Source organism: Eulemur rufifrons, chromosome 7 (genome assembly GCF_041146395.1).
Source record: "Eulemur rufifrons isolate Redbay chromosome 7, OSU_ERuf_1, whole genome shotgun sequence".
Lineage (NCBI taxonomy): Eukaryota > Metazoa > Chordata > Mammalia > Primates > Lemuridae > Eulemur > Eulemur rufifrons.
Window position 1 is genome coordinate 266401166 of NC_090989.1, and position 20113 is coordinate 266421278.

Sequence of the window (20113 nt, forward strand, 5' to 3'; positions counted from 1 at the left end):
AGGAAGCTTTTTAAATTCTGTCCTTGCCTAAAAATATTTTCAGGAATAAGAAACACACCAGGTTTGCCAAACAAAGATACATACTAAAAACTTTTTGGAAAAAGTATTCAAATCAGTAGAAAAACAAAGCTAAGAGATGACACAAGAAAATAAAAAATATTAAAAATAAAACGGATCCGCTATCTTGGTGAAGTTTATATTGTCAAAAAAAAAAAAAAAAAAAAAAAAAAAAAACCCAAACAGAAACAAAAACGAAGAAAAGCTGAGGTCCAGAGAAAATGAAAAGGTATATCTATAATAATCCAGAGCTAAAATTCTGGGCCATCATCATCATGAGATACAAAAAGAAAAAGATAAATCAACAGCTGAGTTGAAATTTTTACTACATCCCTCTTAGAGACCAATAGACCAAACATACAAAATATGACCAGAGGAAAGAAATAACATAATCACTGACTTAAGTTTATAGATAACACTGAATGCAGAACCAGATATCCAGCTAAGAATACACACATACAAAAACAGACATTGTGTCAGGTTAGCAAACTATTACCTATAAAAGGGCCATGATATGGTCTGGATGTTTGGCCCCTCCAAATCTCATTTGAAATGTGATCCCCAGGATTGAATGTGGGACCTGGTAGGAGGTGTGTGGACAATGAGGGCGGATCCCTCATGAATGGCTTGGTGTCCTTTCCCCGACAACAATGAGTGAGTTCTCACTTTATTAGTTCACCCAAGAGCTCCCGCTTTACAAAAGCCTGACACCACCTCTTCCCTCTCTTTGTTCCTTCTCTTGCCATGTGACAAACCTGTTTCCCCTTTGCCTTCCACCTAGATTGCAAGCCCTCACCAGAAGCAGACACTAGTGCAATGCTTCTTGTACAGTCTGCAGAACCATGAGCCGAATAAACTTTTCTTTATAAATTACCCAGGCTTGGGTATTTTCTTTATATCAATGCAAAATGGACTAATATAGGCCAAATATAAATCGTTAGTATTTTAGGTTTTGTGGCCTATACAGCCTCTGTTCACAACTACTCAACTCGGCTGTTGTAGGCACAAAAGCAATCACAGATAACACAGAAACAAGCATAGCTGTGTTCCAATAAAATTTAGACACTGAGATTTGGATCTCATCTATTTTTTTGAATCTATCACAAAATATTTATCTTTTTTTCAACATTTTAAAGTATAAAAACCATTTTAGCTTGCAGGATGTATAAGAACAGGTGAAAGTGAGCTTTATTTAACTCTCAGGCCATAGTTTGCCAACTTCTGTATAAGATCATAAATGAAGTCTCAATATTATCCAAAGGAATATACTGAAGAGACTATGTCTATACAGTAAAATTAGAAACAGTAACAAAATGATAGATTACATTTGGAAACTAAATTTTAAAAACTAATAATCCTTGGGATAATAAGGAAATTTTTTAAAAATCATAAGGCAAAATGAAAAACTATCAAGAAATAATAAAAGCACTAATCCAAAATTTGTGAGATTCAGCTTAAGTAGTACTTTAACACAAATTTACAAATATTTTTTTATCAGGAAACAGGAAATTTAAAAATAAGTGAGTTAAAGTCAGGCACAGAGAGGTTCACACCTATAATCCCAGCTACTCCAGAAGCTGAGGTGGGAATACCACTTGAGCCCGGGAGTTTGAGACCAACCTGGGCAACATAGCAAGGTCTTGTCTCAAAACAGTAAGTGAGTTAATTATTTAATTCAAAAGAAAGTTAGAAAAGAGCAACAGAGAAAACTCAAACAAACATGGAGGATACATTTTAAAAGAACAGAAAACAATGAAACAGAGAACTGAAAGACATTAAAGAACATTAATAAAAACCATTGCTGGTTCTTTTAAAACATTAATAACAATAATCTGGGCTTCTGGCAAAACTGATCAAGCAGTGAAGAAGCAAACAATGCAAACTACAAAGAAGAAATAACTAAAGACTACAGAGATTAAAAGTTTACATAAGTATTATGAATTACAGATTTATAAACTTACTAAATTAATAATGAAATGAACATATTCTTAGAAAAACATAAAATCCCAAAATTAGTGTGAAAGAAAATAAGAGAATCTGAATTCACTCATAAGAATTAAAAACGGGCCAGGTGCAGTGGACCATGCCTATAATCCTAGCACCCAGGGAGGCCAAGAAGGGAGGATTGCTTGAGCTCAGAAGTTTGAGACAGGCCTAAGCAAGAGGGAATCCCCATCTCTCAAAAAAATAGAAAAACTAGCTGGGTATGGTGGTACAAGCCTGTAGTCCCAGCCAGCTACTCAGGAGGTTGAGGCAGGAGAATCACTTGAGCCCAGGAGCTATGATCATGCCACTGCACTCTAGCTTTGGCAACAGAGCAAGACATTGTGTCCAAAAAAAAAAAAAAAAAAAAAAGAATTAAAAACAGCCAGGCATGGTTGTGCACACCTGTAGTCCCAGCTACTTAGAAGATTGAGGTGGGAGGATCATTTGAGCCCAGGAGTTCAAAACCACCCTGGAAAACACAGCAAGAGAGCAAGACCTCATCTCAAAAAAAGAAAAAAATTAAAAATGGTAAAATAGGCAAAGATCTTCCATCTTTCCATCACTCCCTTCCAAAAAAACAACTCAGGCCCAGATGGTGAGGTCAACCAAGCTTTCCAGAAAAAAGTTATTCCACAAAATAGCAAAAAATGAAAGTTACCCAGTTCATTTTAAGAGGCTAGTGTAATTTTGATTCAAAAAATAAAATTAGGCTGGGCGCGGTGGCTCATGCCTGTAATCCTAGCACTCTGGGAGGCCGAGGCGGGTGGATCACTCGAGATCAGGAGTTCGAGACCAGCCTGAGCAAAAGCGAGAACCCCCCCCCCCCCCCCGTCTCTACTAAAAATAGAAAGAAATTAGCTGGCAACCAAAAATATATATAGAAAAAATTAGCCGGGCATGGTGGCGCATGCCTGTAGTCCCAGCTACTCCGGAGGCTGAGGCAGGAGGATTGCTTAAGCCCAGGAGTTTGAAGTTGCTGTGAGCTAGGCTGAGGCCACGGCACTCACTCTAGTCCGGGCAACAGAGCAAGACTCTGTCTCAAAAAAAAAAGAAAAAGAAAAAGAAAATTAGAAAATCACTACTTTGTAGCAGTTTTGTTTCGCCCTTTTTTTTTTATTTTAGAGACAGGGTCTTGCTCTGTCACCCAGGCTAGATAAGAGTATAGTGGCACAATCACAGTTTGGTATAACCCTGAACTCCTGAACTCAAGCAATCCTCCCGCCTGAGCCTCCTGAGTAGCTACTACAGGCACATGCCACCATGCCTGGCTAATTTTTTAAATTTTTTTGTAGATAAGGGGTTCTTGCTAAGTTGCTCAAGCTCGTCTCACACTCGTGGCCTCAAGTGATCCTCCCATCTCAGTCTCCCAAACCACTGGGATTACACGCGTAAAAGCCACCGCACCCAGCCACAATGATCATTTTAATAACTAATTCAGGAAGAATCATCAATGGATGCTAAAACTAGTAGACAAAACTTTGAAAATTTGAAGATTATTAATGTAATCTCAAACTATCACTCCACAAACTACTTAAGGAAAAACAGTAAATGTACGGTGGAAAACCAAGCAAACACAATCTTAAACAAGTGATCAAAGCTAACATCACAAACAGGAGGACAAGTCAACCTTCTCCTCTGCTTTCTAATACAATAGACTGAGAAGAACACAACATGATTTCTGTGGTATTCTTGCCAAAAATACAAAACCTAAATCTAGCTATGAAGGAACAGATAAACTCAAACCAAGGGACATCCTGCTCAGTAACAAGCCTGCATTCCTCCAAAATGTTAGAAGAATGTAATTAGGCTCTTATCTCATACCACTTAAAAAAAAAATAAAATGAATTAAAGACTTAAGTGTAAGACCTGAAACTGTAAAACTACTAAAAGAAAACAGATGGAAAGCTCCAGGACATTGGTCTGGGCAATGATTTTTTGGATATGACCTCAAAAGCACAGGTAACAAAAACAGACAAACAGGGTTATATCAAACTAAAAAGCTTCTTCACAGCAAAGAAACAATCAACAGTATTGAGACAACCACAGAACGGGAAAAAATATTTGCAAACCACACATCTGATAAGGAGTTAATATCCAAAATATATAATGAACACAACAGCAAAAAGACAATTTAAAAATGAGCAAAAAACCTAAATAGTCATTTCTCAGAAGACACACACATGGCCAACAGGTATATGAAAAAATGCTAAACATCACTAATCATTAGGGAAATGCAAATTAAAACCACAATGAGATATCATTCCACACCTGTTAAAATAGCTATTACCAAAAGGATGAAAGATAACAAGTGTTGGTACAGATGTGGAAAAGGAAATCTCTGTATACGGTCACTAGGAACGTAAATTAGCACATCCATTAAAGAAAACAGTATGGAGATTTCTCAAAAAATTAAAAATAGAACTAGCACATGATCCAGCAATCCCACTACTGGGTATATATCCAGAGGAAATTACATCAGTATGTCAAAGAATGTCTGCACTCCCAAGTTCATTGCAGCACTATTATTCATAATAGCCAATATATGGAATTAAACAAAGTGTTCATCAATGGGTGAACGGATAAACAAAATGTGGTATATACATAACACTGAATACCACTCAGCCTTTAAAAAGAAGGAAATGCTGTCATTTGAGACAGCATGGATGAACCTAGAGATATTATGCTAAGTAAAATAAAGCCAGGCACAGAAAGACAAATACCGCATGACTTCATAGAAGCAGAGATATAATGGTAGTTACCAGGGTTGGGGGTAAAAATGAGAAGATGTTGGTCAAAAGACACAAAATTTCAGTTAGCAGAAATAAATTCAAGAGATCTAATATATGACATGGTGACTATGGTTAATAACAATGTAGTGTATACCTGGAAATAAGAGTATATTTTCAGTGTTCTCACCATAAAAAAAGATAAATATGTGAATACACATGTTAACTAGTTTAATTTAGCCATTCCACAATGTACACATATTTTAAAACATCACCAACATATATAATTTTTGTCAATTAAAAATTTTAAAATAAAGGAAAAAATTAGAAAAAAAAAAAAGATGGTTGAAATGTCAATTGATCTACAGATTTTAATCAATCCCAATCAAAATCCCAGCTTCTATAGAAAATGACAAACTGGCCAGGCACAGTGGCTCATTCCTGTAATCCCAGCACTTTGGGAGGTTGAGGCAGGAGGATAGCTTGAGTCCAAGTGTTTGAGACCAGTGTGGGCAACACAGCAAGACCTCATCTCTTCTCACACACACACACACACACACACACAAATTAATTAGCCTGCGTGGTGGGGTCATCTGTAGTCCCAGTTACTCCAGGGGCTGAAGTAGGAGATAATCTGAGTCTGCAGTGTGCTAAGATCCTGAGAGAGAGAGACTCTGTCTCAAAAAGCAAAAAAAAAAAAAAAAAAAAAAAAAAGCTAATTTTAAAATGAAATTCAAATGACCTAGGATGTTAAAGCAATTTTGATAAAGAACAAAAGTGGAAGACCTACAGTACCTAACCCATAGTTATCTAGACTGTGTGATATTAACATAAGAATAGAAAAACAGATAAAGGGATAAGAATAGAGTATACAGAAATAAACTCACTCACATATGGTAAGCTGATTTTCAAATAATGGTGCCAACACAATTCAGTCCAGAAAGGAAAATCTTTCCAGCAAATGGTGCCAAACTAACTGGACTGTTTACTCACACCATACACAAAAATAAATTTGAGATTCATCTTAAACCTAACCATAAAAGTTAAAACTACAAGGCTTCTTGAAGCAAATAAAGGAGACTATTTTCCTTCATACCCTTAGGCTAAGAAGATTTCTTAGATAAGATACAGAAAGCTATAACCAAAAATAAAAAAGATAAATGTACCAAAATTAAATTCTTCTATTTATCAAAAGACACCATTAAGAAATTTAATAAATAAGTCACAAACTGAGAGAAAATACAATACATATATCTACAAAGGACTTATATCCACAATATATAAAGAACACTTATAACTCAATAATAAAGACAGAAACCCTATTTGAAAGGTCAGTAAAGAGCTTGGAAGTTGTCACTTTTGTCTTTACAAAAAGAAAAATACCTAACAAACAAAATCATCAGCTATTTTTGGACTCATCACAGAAGTGAGGTCATAAGGCCTCACCATCTCAAAATCTATAGATATGGATGAATCCAGAGTTGTCCTTATCTGGAGCAGAAGCTGGAGACATAAATTGGTAGGAACACTTCAATCATAACTTTGACAAATTGCTGGAGGCTGAGCATGAACTAGCCTAAGAGTGAGAAACCCTTGGAGCCTGTAGTCTTATGGAGACCCCACACTTTCCTCCAGGAACCCCACCAAGATCTCAAAGTGAAGAGATAAGAGAAAGGTCCCTTTCCGTGTCTACCAGGAGGAGGGGGAAATTAACCACTGTGAAATATGCCTGACAGCAAAAGTGTTCTCCAAAATTAAAGACTTTACCTAATCCAATGTAGGGGAAGGGCATTTCCTTAACTCCAGCCCCCACTAACCCTCCTGCCTTACCTAAAGAGGGAAAAAAACTATGAAACACTTGGGGAAGGCCACAGACCAGCAACACAGGCCAATTAAAGGGATAATATTTAATCATAAGATTACAGAATGCTTACCCTCCCCAACACCTTACCACATTACAAGGCTCCAGTATATTAGCAATGGTTACAGCTGAAAGAGCAGCAATTATTGGACTCCGAGGAGGAGACAAAAACATGGACACTAGAGAAATTCCTAGCCTGAATAACATAAGACTACACTAATGGCCTTTTACCTCAGTTCCTGTTCTCTGAAACATCACGTCTGACTTTCAACAAAAAATTACAAGGCATATTTAAAAGGTTAAAAAAAAACAGACTGAAGAGACAAAACAAGCGTCAGGACCAGACTCAAACAGGACATGGATTTTGGAATTATAAGATGGGGTCTAAAATATTAATAATTATGATCAATATGTTAAAAGCTCTAATGAAAAAAGTAGGTAACATGCAGGAAAGATGGATAATATAAACGGAGATACAAAAACTTTATAAAAGAACCAGAAGGAAATGCTAGAAATCAAAAACACTAACAAAAATGAAGAATGCTTTTAACAGGCTCATCAGTAGACTGGACATGGCTAAGAATCAATCAGCTTGAAGATATTTCAATAGAAACTTCCCAAACTAAAATGCAAAGAGAAAAGAAAATGAAAAAAATTTAAAAAGCAGAACATCCAAGAACTGTGGGACAATTTTAAATGTGTAACACAGATGTAACTGGAATGTCTTCTAACATTTTCTAGAGGAAAAAAAGCATAGAACAGAAGAAACATGTGAAAGTAATAATGGCCAAGGATTTTCTATAATTAATGATAGACACCAAACCATAAATCCAAGAAGCTCAAAGAAAATCAAGCAAGATAAATACAAAAAAAATCAGCATCTTGACATATCATTCAAACTGCAGAAAACTAAAGACAGGAAAAATTGTGAAAGAAACCAGAGGAAAAAATATACCCATAGAGGTAGAAGGACAAGAATTACAGAGGTTTCTTTCTCTGTATCAAAACCAAGCAAGCATAAAGAAAGTGGAGTAAAATATTTAAAGTGTTTAAAAAAAAAAAGCCAACCTGGAATTCTATGCAGAGAAAATATCCTTAAACTAAAGGAGAGACAAAGATTTTTGTCAGACAAAAACCAAGGAATTCAATGTCAGTAGACCTGCCCCACAAGAAAAGTTTAAAGTTGTTCTTCCAGGAGAAGGAAAACACTATAGATCAGAAACTCAGATCTGCATAAAGGAACACTGCCGGAAAATTAACAAATGCAAGTAAAATAAAATCTTTTAGGCCGGGCGCGGTGGCTCACGCCTGTAATCCTAGCACTCTGGGAGGCCGAGGCGGGTGGATTGCTCCAGGTCAGGAGTTCGAGACCAGCCTGAGCGAGACCCCGTTTCTACTAAAAATAGAAAGACATTATATGGACACCTAAAAATCTATATAGAAAAAATTAGCCGGGCATAGTGGCGCATGCCTGTAGTCCCAGCTACTCGGGAGGCTGAGGCAGTAGGATCGCTTGAGCCCAGGAGTTTGAGGTTGCTGTGAGCTAAGCTGACGCCACGGCACTCACTCTAGCCTGGGCAACAAAGTGAGACTCTGTCTCAACAAAAAAAAAAAAAAAATAAAATAAAATCTTTTATACTTATTCTGTTTATTTAAAGTAATAAAAGTTTCCAAGTCACTGCAAAAATATATAAAATAAATAAACAAAAGTAATAATAGTAACAATGTGCTGGGTGATCATCATGTATGATTAAGTGAAATGAAGGATAGCAACATCACAAGGACAGAAAGGCAGAATTAGCAATGTTCTTATTACATACCTGCACTGCACCTGAAGCAGTGTAGCATTATTTGAAAGTGGACTTAAATAAATTGTAAATGTATAGGGCAACCAATAAAAACATGTTTAAAGGAAGCATAATTAATATGCTGAGGAGAAATAAGTGGAATCATATAAAATGCTCTATTTAAACCAGAGAAGGCAGAAAAAGAGCAAAGAACAGAGCAATAGGCCGGGCGCGGTGGCTCACGCCTGTAATCCTAGCACTCTGGGAGGCCGAGGCGGGTGGATTGCTCAAGGTCAGGAGTTCGATACCAGCCTGAGCGAGACCCCGTCTCTACTAAAAATAGAAAGACATTATATGGACAACTAAAAATCTATATAGAAAAAATTAGCCGGGCATGGTGGCGCATGCCTGTAGTCCCAGCTACTCGGGAGGCTGAGGCAGTAGGATCGCTTAAGCCGAGGAGTCTGAGGTTGCTGTGAGCTAAGCTGACGCCACGGCACTCACTCTAGCCTGGGCAACAAAGTGAGACTCTGTCTCAACAAAAAAAAAAAAAAAAAAAAAAAAAAAAGAACAGAGCAATAAATAGAATAATTATGAATATGGTATAGTAATCCAGTTACATTAATCATCACTTGAAATGTGAATTGTCTATGTACACCATTTAAAAGAGAGATTGTCAAAACAGATTGATTTTTTTTTAAAAAAGAAGGCCCAATTATAAATCGTCTATAAGAAACCCACTTTAAAATAGGCACTTTATTATAAAATAAAATAAAATAAAACCCACTTTAAAATAAAAGACCTAACAGCCATTCACAAAAGAAGATATGTGAATGGCTAGTAAGCACGTGAAATGATATTCACCACCACCAGTCATCAGGTCAATAATGCAAATTAAAACTAAAATGAGATAATACTGGCCCACAAGAATGCCTAAAAGTAAAGACTGGCAACACCAAGAGTTAGCAAGCATGTGAAACAACCTGAACTCTAATACAAAGTTGGTCAGAGTGTAAAGCAGTTATTATACTTTGGAAAAGTTTCTTAGGAAGTTAAACATATACATATCCTATCACCCAACAAATCTACTCCTAGGCATGGAGTAAAATGAAACATACATATACCCAAAGACTTACATACAAATGTTCACATCTTTATTCATTATAGCCCCAAACCAGAAAGAACCCAAATGTCCATCAACATGAGAATGGACTTTTAGATACTATGACATGTTCATATAATGGAATATTCACAGAAATAAAAAATAAACTATTGATACATGCAACAACATGGATGAATCTCAAAATCATTTTGCTGAGTAAAAGAAGCCAGACATCAAAGAGCTCAGTCTCTATGATTCCATTTATATGAGGTTCAACACCAGGTAAAACAAATCTATGATGACAGAAATCAGAACTGCCTAGACTGGGTCTGGAAAGAGGCAACAGGGAGCTTTCTGGAATGGTATTCTATTGTCTTACGGTGTAGGAAATACTAGTGGCTACACTGGCAAAATTTATTAAATTGTGCCTTTAAGACTTGTGCATTTCACTCAATGCAAATTATAGCTCGGTTTAAAAAGAAAAGGATTTGCAGCAAAGGCCTTCTACAATATAATTCCTATAGTTCAACCACAATAGTAGGCAAACTTTTCCTGTAAAGGGTCAGAGGGTGAATATTTTAGACTTTGAAGTCTCCATTACAACTACTCAATTCTGCCCTTGTGCGAAAGAAGACACAGACAACATAGAAATGAGCGAGCATGGCTGTGTTCCAATGAAACTATTAACAAAAATAGGTGGCAAGCTGGATGTGGCCAACAGGCTGTAGTTTGCCAACCCCTGGTCAAGCAAATAGATAACTGACATTCAAAATTAATTTAAATATGCTATATTATTTTCTCCGATACAGTGGCAGCAGGCATGATAATTACTGGAAGCCAATTATGGTCCTTCCTATACAAGTGAGTTTTCTATACTCATCTACTCACTTAAAATAGATTACTCAGAAAAAGACTAAAACATATTTAATATGAAAGGCCATCAGTTTTTAAAAATCATGTTTTAATAGCTACTATAGTATATTGAAAAAATAACCAAGAATATGAAAAATATTTGAGTTTAAAATAAGTCAGCTAGTAATAATGAAAGTATAAACTAGAAATTTAAAGTCCACTTAGGTACATACACAATAAGCTATGTTACCCCACAATGCTGCCACTTTGATTTATATGTTCTTGAAACATGTGCAGTTATCACTTATCATCACCTGGTTGATTCTTCATTTAAAAGAATTCAAAATTAAAGATAGCAATTATTTCACACTGTTTCTCAATAAGCATTTCAAAATACAAAAATTATACGAAGACATAAAATATTTCGTAAGAAGTGCCAAAAGCTATTTTTCTTAATTTTGGCAAAGCTAAAAAATTGATACCCACAAAGAACATCCAAGGTATACACCTAGATATAACATGATATGGCCCTAAACTGTCTGAAAATGTCTACCTGTCTTCAAGAAAATTCCAATCTAGAAAACACAACAAATTCTTTCCCATCATGGTATTTACCAAATAAAAGAAACACTAGCAAAATTAGAAGGCTTATGTTCCAGTATAAGTTTGCTATCTAACTAGCTGTGTGACAATCTAGCATTCATTCATACATCAGATATTTCTGAGAGGTTACTATGCCCCAGACGCTGGAAACACAATAGTGAAGAAAATACCAAAAACCACTGCCCTCATGACACATTCTAGTGAATCACATAACCTCTAAAAACAATTTTTTTTCCTTCTCTAAAACCATAGGTTTTATGTTAGGTTGGTGCAAAAGTAACTGTGGTTTTAGCCTTGTTGAAATTTGCCATTTGATATTGGAATACATTCTTAATAAATGTGGTTATGTTATACAGCATTTTAATGTGCATTTCTTGCTTTATTTTTTTGCTAATGACTTATTACTTGCTGTTTATTTTATATTTATTTTAGACTACGGAAGTGCTGTTAGACAAAAAGCAAATTCAAGCAATTTTCTTATTTGAGTTCAAAATGGGTCATTAAAGCAGCAACTCCCAACATCAACAACGCATCTGGCCCAGGAACTGCTAACAAAGGTACAGTGCAGTGGTGGTTCAAGAAGTTTTGCAAAGGAGATGAGAGCCTTCAAGATGAGGAGTGCAGTGGCCGGCCATAGGAAGTTGACAACAACTAATTGAGAGCAATCATCGAAGCTGATCCTCTTACAACTGCATGAGGAGTTGCTGAAGAACTCAACATAGACCATTCTACGGTTGTTTGGCATTTGAAGCAAATTGGAAAGGTGAAAAAGCTCGATAAGTGGGTGCCTCATGAACTGACCAAAAGTAAAAAAATCATTTTGGAAGTGTTGTCTTCTCTTATTGTACACAGCAACAACAAACCATTTCTCGATCAGATTGCGATGTGTGACGAAAACCAGATTTTATATGACAACTGGCGACGACCACCTCACTGGTTGCACTGAGAAGCTCCAAAGCTTCCCAAAGCCAAACGTGCAGCAAAAAAGGTCATGGTTGCTGCTTGGTGGTCTGATGCTGGTCTGATCCACTACAGCTTTCTGAATCCCAGAGAAACCATAACATCTGAGAGGTATGCTAAGCAAATCAATGAGATGCACTGAATACTACAACGCCTGCAGAAGGCATTGGTCAACAGAAAGAGACCAATTCTTCTTCACAACAACACCCGACCGCACTTTGCACAGCCAACGCTTCAGAAGTTGAACAAATTGAGCTACGAAGTTTTGCCTCATCTGCCATATTCACCTGACCTCTCGTCAACTGACTATCACTTCAAGCATTTTGACAACTTTTTGCAGGGAAAAGGCTTCCACAACCAGCAGGATGCCGAAAAATGCTTTGCAAGAGTTTGTGGAATCCCGAAGCACAGATTTTTATGCTACAGGAATAAACAAACTTATTTCTCGTTGGCAAAAATGTGTTGATTGTAATGGTTCCTAATTTGATTAACAAAGATGTGTTTGAGCCTTGTTATAATGATTTAAAATTCATGGTCTGAAACCGTAATTGCTGTTGCACCAACCTAATACTAAAGGGTATTTTCAATTCTTTTTTTTTTTTTTCAAGTCTCAACAACAGTGAAAACTGTTATATTTCACAAATCTCTGTTCATCTCTCTGTATGTATTTTACATCACATGTAACATTATATGTTAATGTTGTTGACCTCATGACACTTCACTGCTACATAACATATTTACATTGAAGAGATTTAACAATGCTCTTGTCTCTCTTTTATGCCCCGGTGTTTCATATAAGCCCCCACTTAGGTTTCACACACTGCAATTGGTTGGTTTTCCAGAATGACTTTGGCTCTTTAAAGAGACCAAGTCAGCTGTCTTTCCCTCTGTGGTCTCTCCACATCTTCCTAAAGCCCAAGGGACAAGTCCAGCTGTGCTCATAGTTTACATATTGTCTGCTTTCTTGGAACCCACTGGCAGATTTGAGCACTTCAACCATTTATTCATCTATTGACATTCATTCATTATTTTAAGCAATTACACATTTTCCTCTCCCTGCATCACAAAGGAAATCACAAAAGACTTCATAGACTTAGTAGTTAACTGAATGAGTAGCCTACTCCGTTAGTAGTACATTAGTGAGTACTTGGTAGAGATATTATGGTTTCTTTTTTTTGTGGATACGAGTATTTTTGGCGTTGTAAATGTCCTTTGAGTCAGGACTGGGTACAAAACGAGGCACATGGATGGACTTTTGAGTCCAGCTTACCACTGCTCAACTTTTTTTTCTGATATGAACTGTCCATGAGGCCCCTCAGCATCCGGGGGCAAAAGGGCCAAGTACACAGGGGTCTCTGCTCCTTCTTCTGGACTTTTGGTGGCATTGGGTCCCGCCATGTCGGTTCTAACCCAGCCTGGACAGCAGGGATTCAGGAGGATTTTGTCTCCTTTCCTCTGCTCACTCAGCTTCCTGGCCTGGATTCTCGACAGGACCGTGACGCCAATCTTTGAAACTCCATATGCGGTGTTGGGCCAGCCCTCTTTCTGGTGCACTCCCTTCTTGGTATCTTCCACAAACTTGTTTATGAGCCCCACCAGCTCCTCCTCCGTGATGGTCTCACTGCGGAACTTCTGCTGCAGCTCTGGGCTACACCTTTTAAGGGCGCTGAGACTCACCGTGCTAGACACATTCACCACTCTGCCTTGAGGTTTTATTAGAGGGAGTAACTCTGTGCAGACATCTCGGGTACCAAAAAAGTTTGTTTTCAGGGTCACTTCTGCTTGAATATGGAAGGGTGTGGTATCAGCAACCTTGAAGGCGATGCCCGCGTTGTTGACCAGCACGTCCAGGCCCCCATACTCCCTGCGCAGGAAGTCGCGCAGGGCGCGAATGCTCTGCAGGTCGTCGATGTCCAGCTGGTGGAAGCGCGGGCTCAGGCCCTCAGCCTGCAGCTGCTGCACTGCCGCCTGGCCCCGCGCCGCGTCCCGCGCCGTGAGCACCACGTCCCCCGAGAACTGGCGGCACAGGTCACGGGCGATGGCGAAGCCGATGCCCTTGTTGGCGCCGGTCACCAGCGCCACGCGGCTGCAGGACGACATGGCTGAGCGGGGATCGCGGGGTACCTGCGTGGAGAAGGGTTCAGGCCAAAGCCCTGAAGCTGCGTCTCAATTCTTTTTTTAAAAGTCTATATTACTTTTCTGAATCCAGGAAAGCAACTTATGGAACATAACCTGAAATCTACTCTTGCCACTGGCTAAAACCATTTGTTGTGTCATCATATTCAGACAGCACATAGAGGAAGAAGTAACTGTTAGCTTGTCTCTCACATAATCTAGATGAAATATGAGCCTTATTGGCCTACTAGTATTTAGTTGGTAACTAAGCTTCCTTGGATGGGATCCAAGAAAGAACAATCTTATGAGAAATTTCTCCAGATAATGCCTAATTTTACATTTCCAGTATTTAAGTCTATAGAAGTATAGACTGCCCACTGAGTCAACTAATCAGCTTATCTTCTCTTCAGAGTAGGATCTGATCTTTATGTTTGCAAAGTGCTTGCTACAACAAAACATATGTTTGCAAAGTGCTTGCTACAACAAAACAAGTAGTCAGAAAACCAAATCTTATATTCAACCACGGCTCCTGTGCCTAACATTTAAATTTTCTTTCATTTATCAAGAGATTTTTCCCCACAATAAAATAGTCATGACAGTCCTTCAAGCATAATTCCTTAACTCCTAAATGCTAAGTTTTTAAAATATCTCATGTATTTGTCTTTGCCAGATAAAACTCTAGAATCACAAATTACATTTCTCTTAAGACCAAAACAATATCCACTTTAAATAACTCTTCTCCCACAAGCACCTACAGAGACACCAAAAGCAATCCTGGTCACAGTTGAGCCTATGGTTTCCAATCTCTGAGTACCATTCCCAAATGAGAAACTGACTTAAATATTACCTAAAAAAAAAGGCATATTTCACCAAAAGGGGCCACTCAGCTTACTTTTAACTCATAAATACTTTCAAAGTTTGCCAAAGCAGGTCAACTCCACAATAAAAGACAGTATAAACAGTAGTTCCCAATTATGCTAGTCTTGGACATCCTACTCTTAGTGTCAAGTGCTGTTCGCTATATTATTTTTAAGGTGTTTTGAGAATATGAACACCACAACCAGATCCAATAAATGCAAATGAAGCAGAAGCACTCAAATTGTTAGCAAAAAGGGATGACAGAGAGAGATGGACAGAAAGTAGTGAGACAACTTTATATAAGTCAATCTTTAATACATAAAATACATAGAATACAAAGATGAATTATTTCCTTCTATGGTAATCTGAACTGTGAGTGGCCTCTTCTAAAACTAGATTCTCAATTTAGCTATATCGAACATTAATTACTAAAGGAAACCTTAGAACACTCAGTTATATTTTAAAAGCTTCATATGGATGAGCATTATTTACTTGATTTACATTTAACAATCAAATAAATGAGAAGACATTAACAAAAACTGAAATGATTTATAACTTAGAAGAATCATTATCAAATATAAAACAGCTCTCTGGCTGTTCACCTTTTAGACAGAACCCTCATTGCTGGCAGTTAGGTATAACAAAAAAAAGTCAGGCTTTGGAACCAGGAAGACATGAGTTTGAGCACTAGTGTACCACATCCTGGACACAAACTTTCTGAATTTATTTTTTCATCTCTAAAATGGAAATATTAATTACCTACCTTGAAGAATTATTATAATGATTAGTAAAAATATATTTAAAGCATCTGGCACATAGTAGCCAGTGAAGAAATATCAGCTGCTATTATTTTATGACTGATAAGCACATCCATGGAAGAGGATATAAGGGACATGGTAAGAAGATAAATTAGGGCCTAGTTTACATTTAACAGCTAAAACAAAACAAAACAAAAAACACCCTGATTAAGTGAAACTTCTGTTCACATTTTACACATGATACTACAGTTCCTCCTTATAAATACATAAAATCCAAACTTAGCTACAGGTCTACTTATTTTGGAGCTAAATAAAAATAAAAGATTATCACACCGTAAAGCAGATACTTTAAAGAACAGGTGAGAGGGTTTCACCATTGGGGAAAAAAATGCCAAAACTAAGATATAAAAATGCTAATGAAAGGAGAGTAAAAGATTCCTACCTTTAAACCGACTGCTATAAGATCTGTAACAACACTGTATGGAAAAAGTAAAAAGAGAAAATGGAAAACAAAGTTAGAGAACAAGTTTTTAAAAGACAGAGATAATAAGATTAAAGGAAAAAAAGCATTACAATAACAAATAATAAAAATAAGAATGTGATGAGTTGTGAAATGTTAATACAAAGAAAGTGATGGGACAGTCCAGCAACAGCAGAGTACAAAAGCAAATTCTTCATAGCAATGTAAGAAACAAGTAACTATCTTTTATCAGTTAGAAAAATATGGTTGTGCTTCAATAAAATGAATATGTATTTATCCATTTACTTCTATTTAACAAATACAAATCAAAACTTAAAATCACCAAATTCGTTCTTTTAAATCACTGGCATGAATTATCATGTCTAAAATTTTAAATGAAACAAAACCAGTGCTTGGATTTTACAGAAATAGAAGGCATCTTGCAAATCTGCATTTACCACCCAAACTGCTCACCAAAATGTAGTGAAGACAGTCTCTCAGAACTAAAATAAATACAAACATCAAGTTTCAGACATCAAAATTTTCAAAGACTTGCTTTTAAAAAAAACTCTAGCATGTAAAAACTGTGTTTAAGTATAAATTATCTCTTAGAAGGAAATGAACACATACACACACAAAAGACAGTTGGGATCTGAGGAGGAACTAGAAAGATATGTTGACTGGTGGTTTGTGGTTTGCTTTTTAACTATCCAAAATAAAGAAAAAGGTCCTTTTTCAGGCTGTGGGAAAATGTAGAAATTTAATTAGTCTCCTGAAGGCAAAAATTCACTGTATTCAAAAACCACACCTTTTAAGACCAGGGTGTAAGAACCCCTATAAAGTCTTGCCATACAAACATTCATCTCATCTAACCCCAAAGAAACAATATTCAATTAATAGTTTATCTCCATATCTCCTAAAAGAATGCTACAAATAAATTCTACATATTGTTAACCTAAATGTCATCATTACTTCATAAATGTAAACAAATACATGACTCTTGATTGGTTAAAGATGCAAATCGAACAATAACCATGCAGATATTTAATTTTCCTGACTTCTGAAACTGGATATTCATTTGTCTAAAATTTAAATGTGATAAGTAACTCTGATGTTTTCTGCATAAAGAATAAAATTATGTATTATTATGATCATTGGTCCTGATGCAAAGAACAAATCATGCTCCCACTTGAACTTCCAAACGAACTTACCTTCCAGTATCTGTATCATTGCCCTACATATTTAAACCCATAAACACATTCTTAGCTTTAAAACCACAAATACGATGAAGGGAGAGTCAAGTTCTTAAATACGATCAAAAAGTAAGCTTGCACTTCAGTTATCCAAGAGTTTAACAGCCAAGACACAAAACTCAAGAGTCCTCTTTATTATAACTATAAATTTTATGATACAAAAACCTAGCCTGCTTCCTTATTGAAGTCAAATCTTCTAATGACAATTAACTACACATAATGAAATACTAATTTCGCAGCCTTCCTGAACTGAAATATTGGCATAACACAAATCATTAAGATTGCAAAATTTTGCACTCATATAAAATGTAACCGAACAAGGTAATGTGAAATAAGACTTCAGCGATACTCTCAGAGAAGCTTCAATTATAAAAACAATACTCTTAAAGAACATCATAACCTAAAAGTAAAAAAAATATTTTTAATAAAACTGTTTTAAAAAGATCACAATCTGAATAAAACCTAAAACTTCACTTTGACGTCTAGCAGACTGTAATCTGCATTCAAGTGAGTTAATCTAATCTATCATATACACTTAACATTGTGAAACTAAGAAGAATGAAATCTAACAAGGGCAAAAACTGTTGGAAGATTCCATCCTCTTTACACGGCAGGACAAAAATCATCAACTATATGGCAACACGTAAACGGCTTTTATTGTTCAAACAAGTGCCATATATTCCACAACCAAGAGGCTTACAGAAATCTCGTCACCAAAAGTAAGTAACAGGCCAAACAAAACCTCAAATGCATAAAGGCAATAAATCAATGGATCTGTCGTCTCTAATAAAGCTGGAGATTTTTTAAAACCTTGATGTATACTACAACCAAGATCCTAATACAATTGTTTCTTTAATTAATAAAATATGTCAGGTTCCACCCCATCTCCCTGAGTCCCCAGACAGCTAGTTATATAGGTGATTCTAAATATTTTTATTTTGGTCCTAGACCCCATTAAATTTTTGAGCATTTGAAATCTCCCGAAAATTGCACGTATACAATATTTTACATACACGGCAGCGAATTCACTAAGTTTCTTGCGGGAGAGAGTGGTGAAGGGGGAAGCTTCCATGGTAAGCCCAGACGCCTGGTGTACAGAAATCGTTAACATATCCCACAGCACAAGTCAGGAAACCTCGGCCAGTCCCCGCAAGCCCAGGGACCCGCGTGGGGCCGCGGCTGCGGGCCAGGTCGCCGCCCAGACGCGTACCGACGCGTGCACTCGCCGTTCGCTACTCCGCGGCCACTCGCCTCGCCGCCCGGGAAAGCTCCACCGTTCGCCCCACCTCTCCGGTAAACAGCAACTCCCCCAGCGGGAGGACGCCCGCCCCGAGCGCCGCCTCCGCCTCCCCCAGCGCCGCGCACCATTTTCTGAGAGGAAGTGTCGGGAGGCCGGGCCGGGCTCCCCGGACTCTGGGCGCGCAGGGCGGACCCCGGCACCGGCGGCCGGACCGGGCTTTCCTCCGCTTGCCGGTGTGCGGCGTGAGGCTGTGAAGGGGCGGACATTAAGGACATAACGCGAGGGGGAAGGAGAAGCTGCGGCAGACGGCGCCTCCGCGATGCGGAGATCCCCACCGAGACGCCCGGAAGCCCCGCAGTCGGGCTCCGCCGGGGCCGCTCCTCCGGCCGCCGGCGCCGCGCCCCGCTCCCCAGCCCGGGCGCGTCCCGCCAAGAGCCGAGAGGAAGCGGGGCCAGCACAGCCCGGCGCGGCCGCCGCGCCGCCGAACACTTACCCATCCATGGCCCAGATGCAGAAGCGCACAGTACAGGCACTGACGGGCTCACCGCGAGCGGAGGGTGCCGGTGGCGGCAGCAGGGCGGCTCCGGGGACGCGCCAGCGGCGCCTCTTCCGAGCCCCGGCGGGTCGGAGGTGGAGAGAGAGTGGGAAACAGGGGCGGGGACCGGGCACGCTCCCGCCACCGCCGCGCCCCCGCCTTCCCCACCCCGCGAGCGCGTCCCCGCCTCGCCCGACCCCGCCCCTCGGCGTCGCGCCCTCCCTCGGGGCCCGCCCCTACGCTCGCGCCCACTCTCGCCCAGCTCGCAGTCGGCCTCCGGCGCGGCTCCAGGGCGCCCTCTTCCCGCCGTAGCCGAAAGACCCCGCCCGGGCCTCATCCCGGCGCGCGTGCGCGCCCCCAGCTTCCCTTCTGCGTTCGCGGGAACGCGCTCCTTGTACTTCCCGCTCCGCGGAGCGCCCCGCCCGCCCTCCCGCGGCCCCGCGGGCCTTCCGGCTTCGCGGACTGGGCGGCCAAGCTTGAACACCTCCCTCTGCTGGCGGGAAAACCCTTGGGGACCTGACTCCCGAAAGTAGGTAGGAATGTCCCGCCAGAACCCCAGTTCCAAGGTGGAAGTGCCTCGGGTGCGCGCGGCTGTAGGTGGCACGTCCAGCGGCCAGGCGCTGGCTGTGGGCTTCGGAGCCCCGGGCCCTGCAGCCCGAGGAAGCCCAGGCTCGAGACCCGGGAGAGGGCGCCCCAGCCTGTGCGGGACCCGCCTGTCGTCCGCCCCGCGCTCGGAGTCGACCACCGGGACTCGCACCGGCCTAGTAGCTGTGTGAGGGACGATGAATGACGGTAAAGAGGCTGCCCCGGACTGGAGAACTCTTGAATTTTTGTGTAGTTGTGGTCTCGGTGCTTTTCAACCCGACCGTCTGGTATTTAATTTATATGAAACATTCATTGCACAAATATATAATGGCCACTGTAGTGCTAGCATTTTATAAAAGTTTACTCACTCATTCC

The 20113-nt window shown here is 39.4% G+C and overlaps 2 protein-coding genes across 2 annotated transcripts in view; both read right to left on the reverse strand.

Moving 5' to 3' along the window:
• PTBP3 (polypyrimidine tract binding protein 3) overlaps positions 1 to 19222 on the reverse strand; it is an 89709-nt gene extending 70487 nt beyond the window's left edge. Inside the window, exon 1 of the mRNA XM_069474557.1 lies at positions 19112 to 19222. The gene's annotated coding sequence lies outside the window, so the exon portion shown is untranslated. The remainder of the gene's footprint in view (positions 1 to 19111) is intronic.
• Positions 12671 to 14074, reverse strand: LOC138387493 (carbonyl reductase [NADPH] 1). Its single transcript, XM_069474556.1, has one exon. The coding sequence runs from the start codon at positions 14032 to 14034 to the stop codon at positions 13201 to 13203; it is 834 nt and encodes a 277-aa protein (XP_069330657.1). The 5' UTR covers positions 14035 to 14074; the 3' UTR covers positions 12671 to 13200.
• Positions 19223 to 20113: the final 891 nt, after the last annotated feature.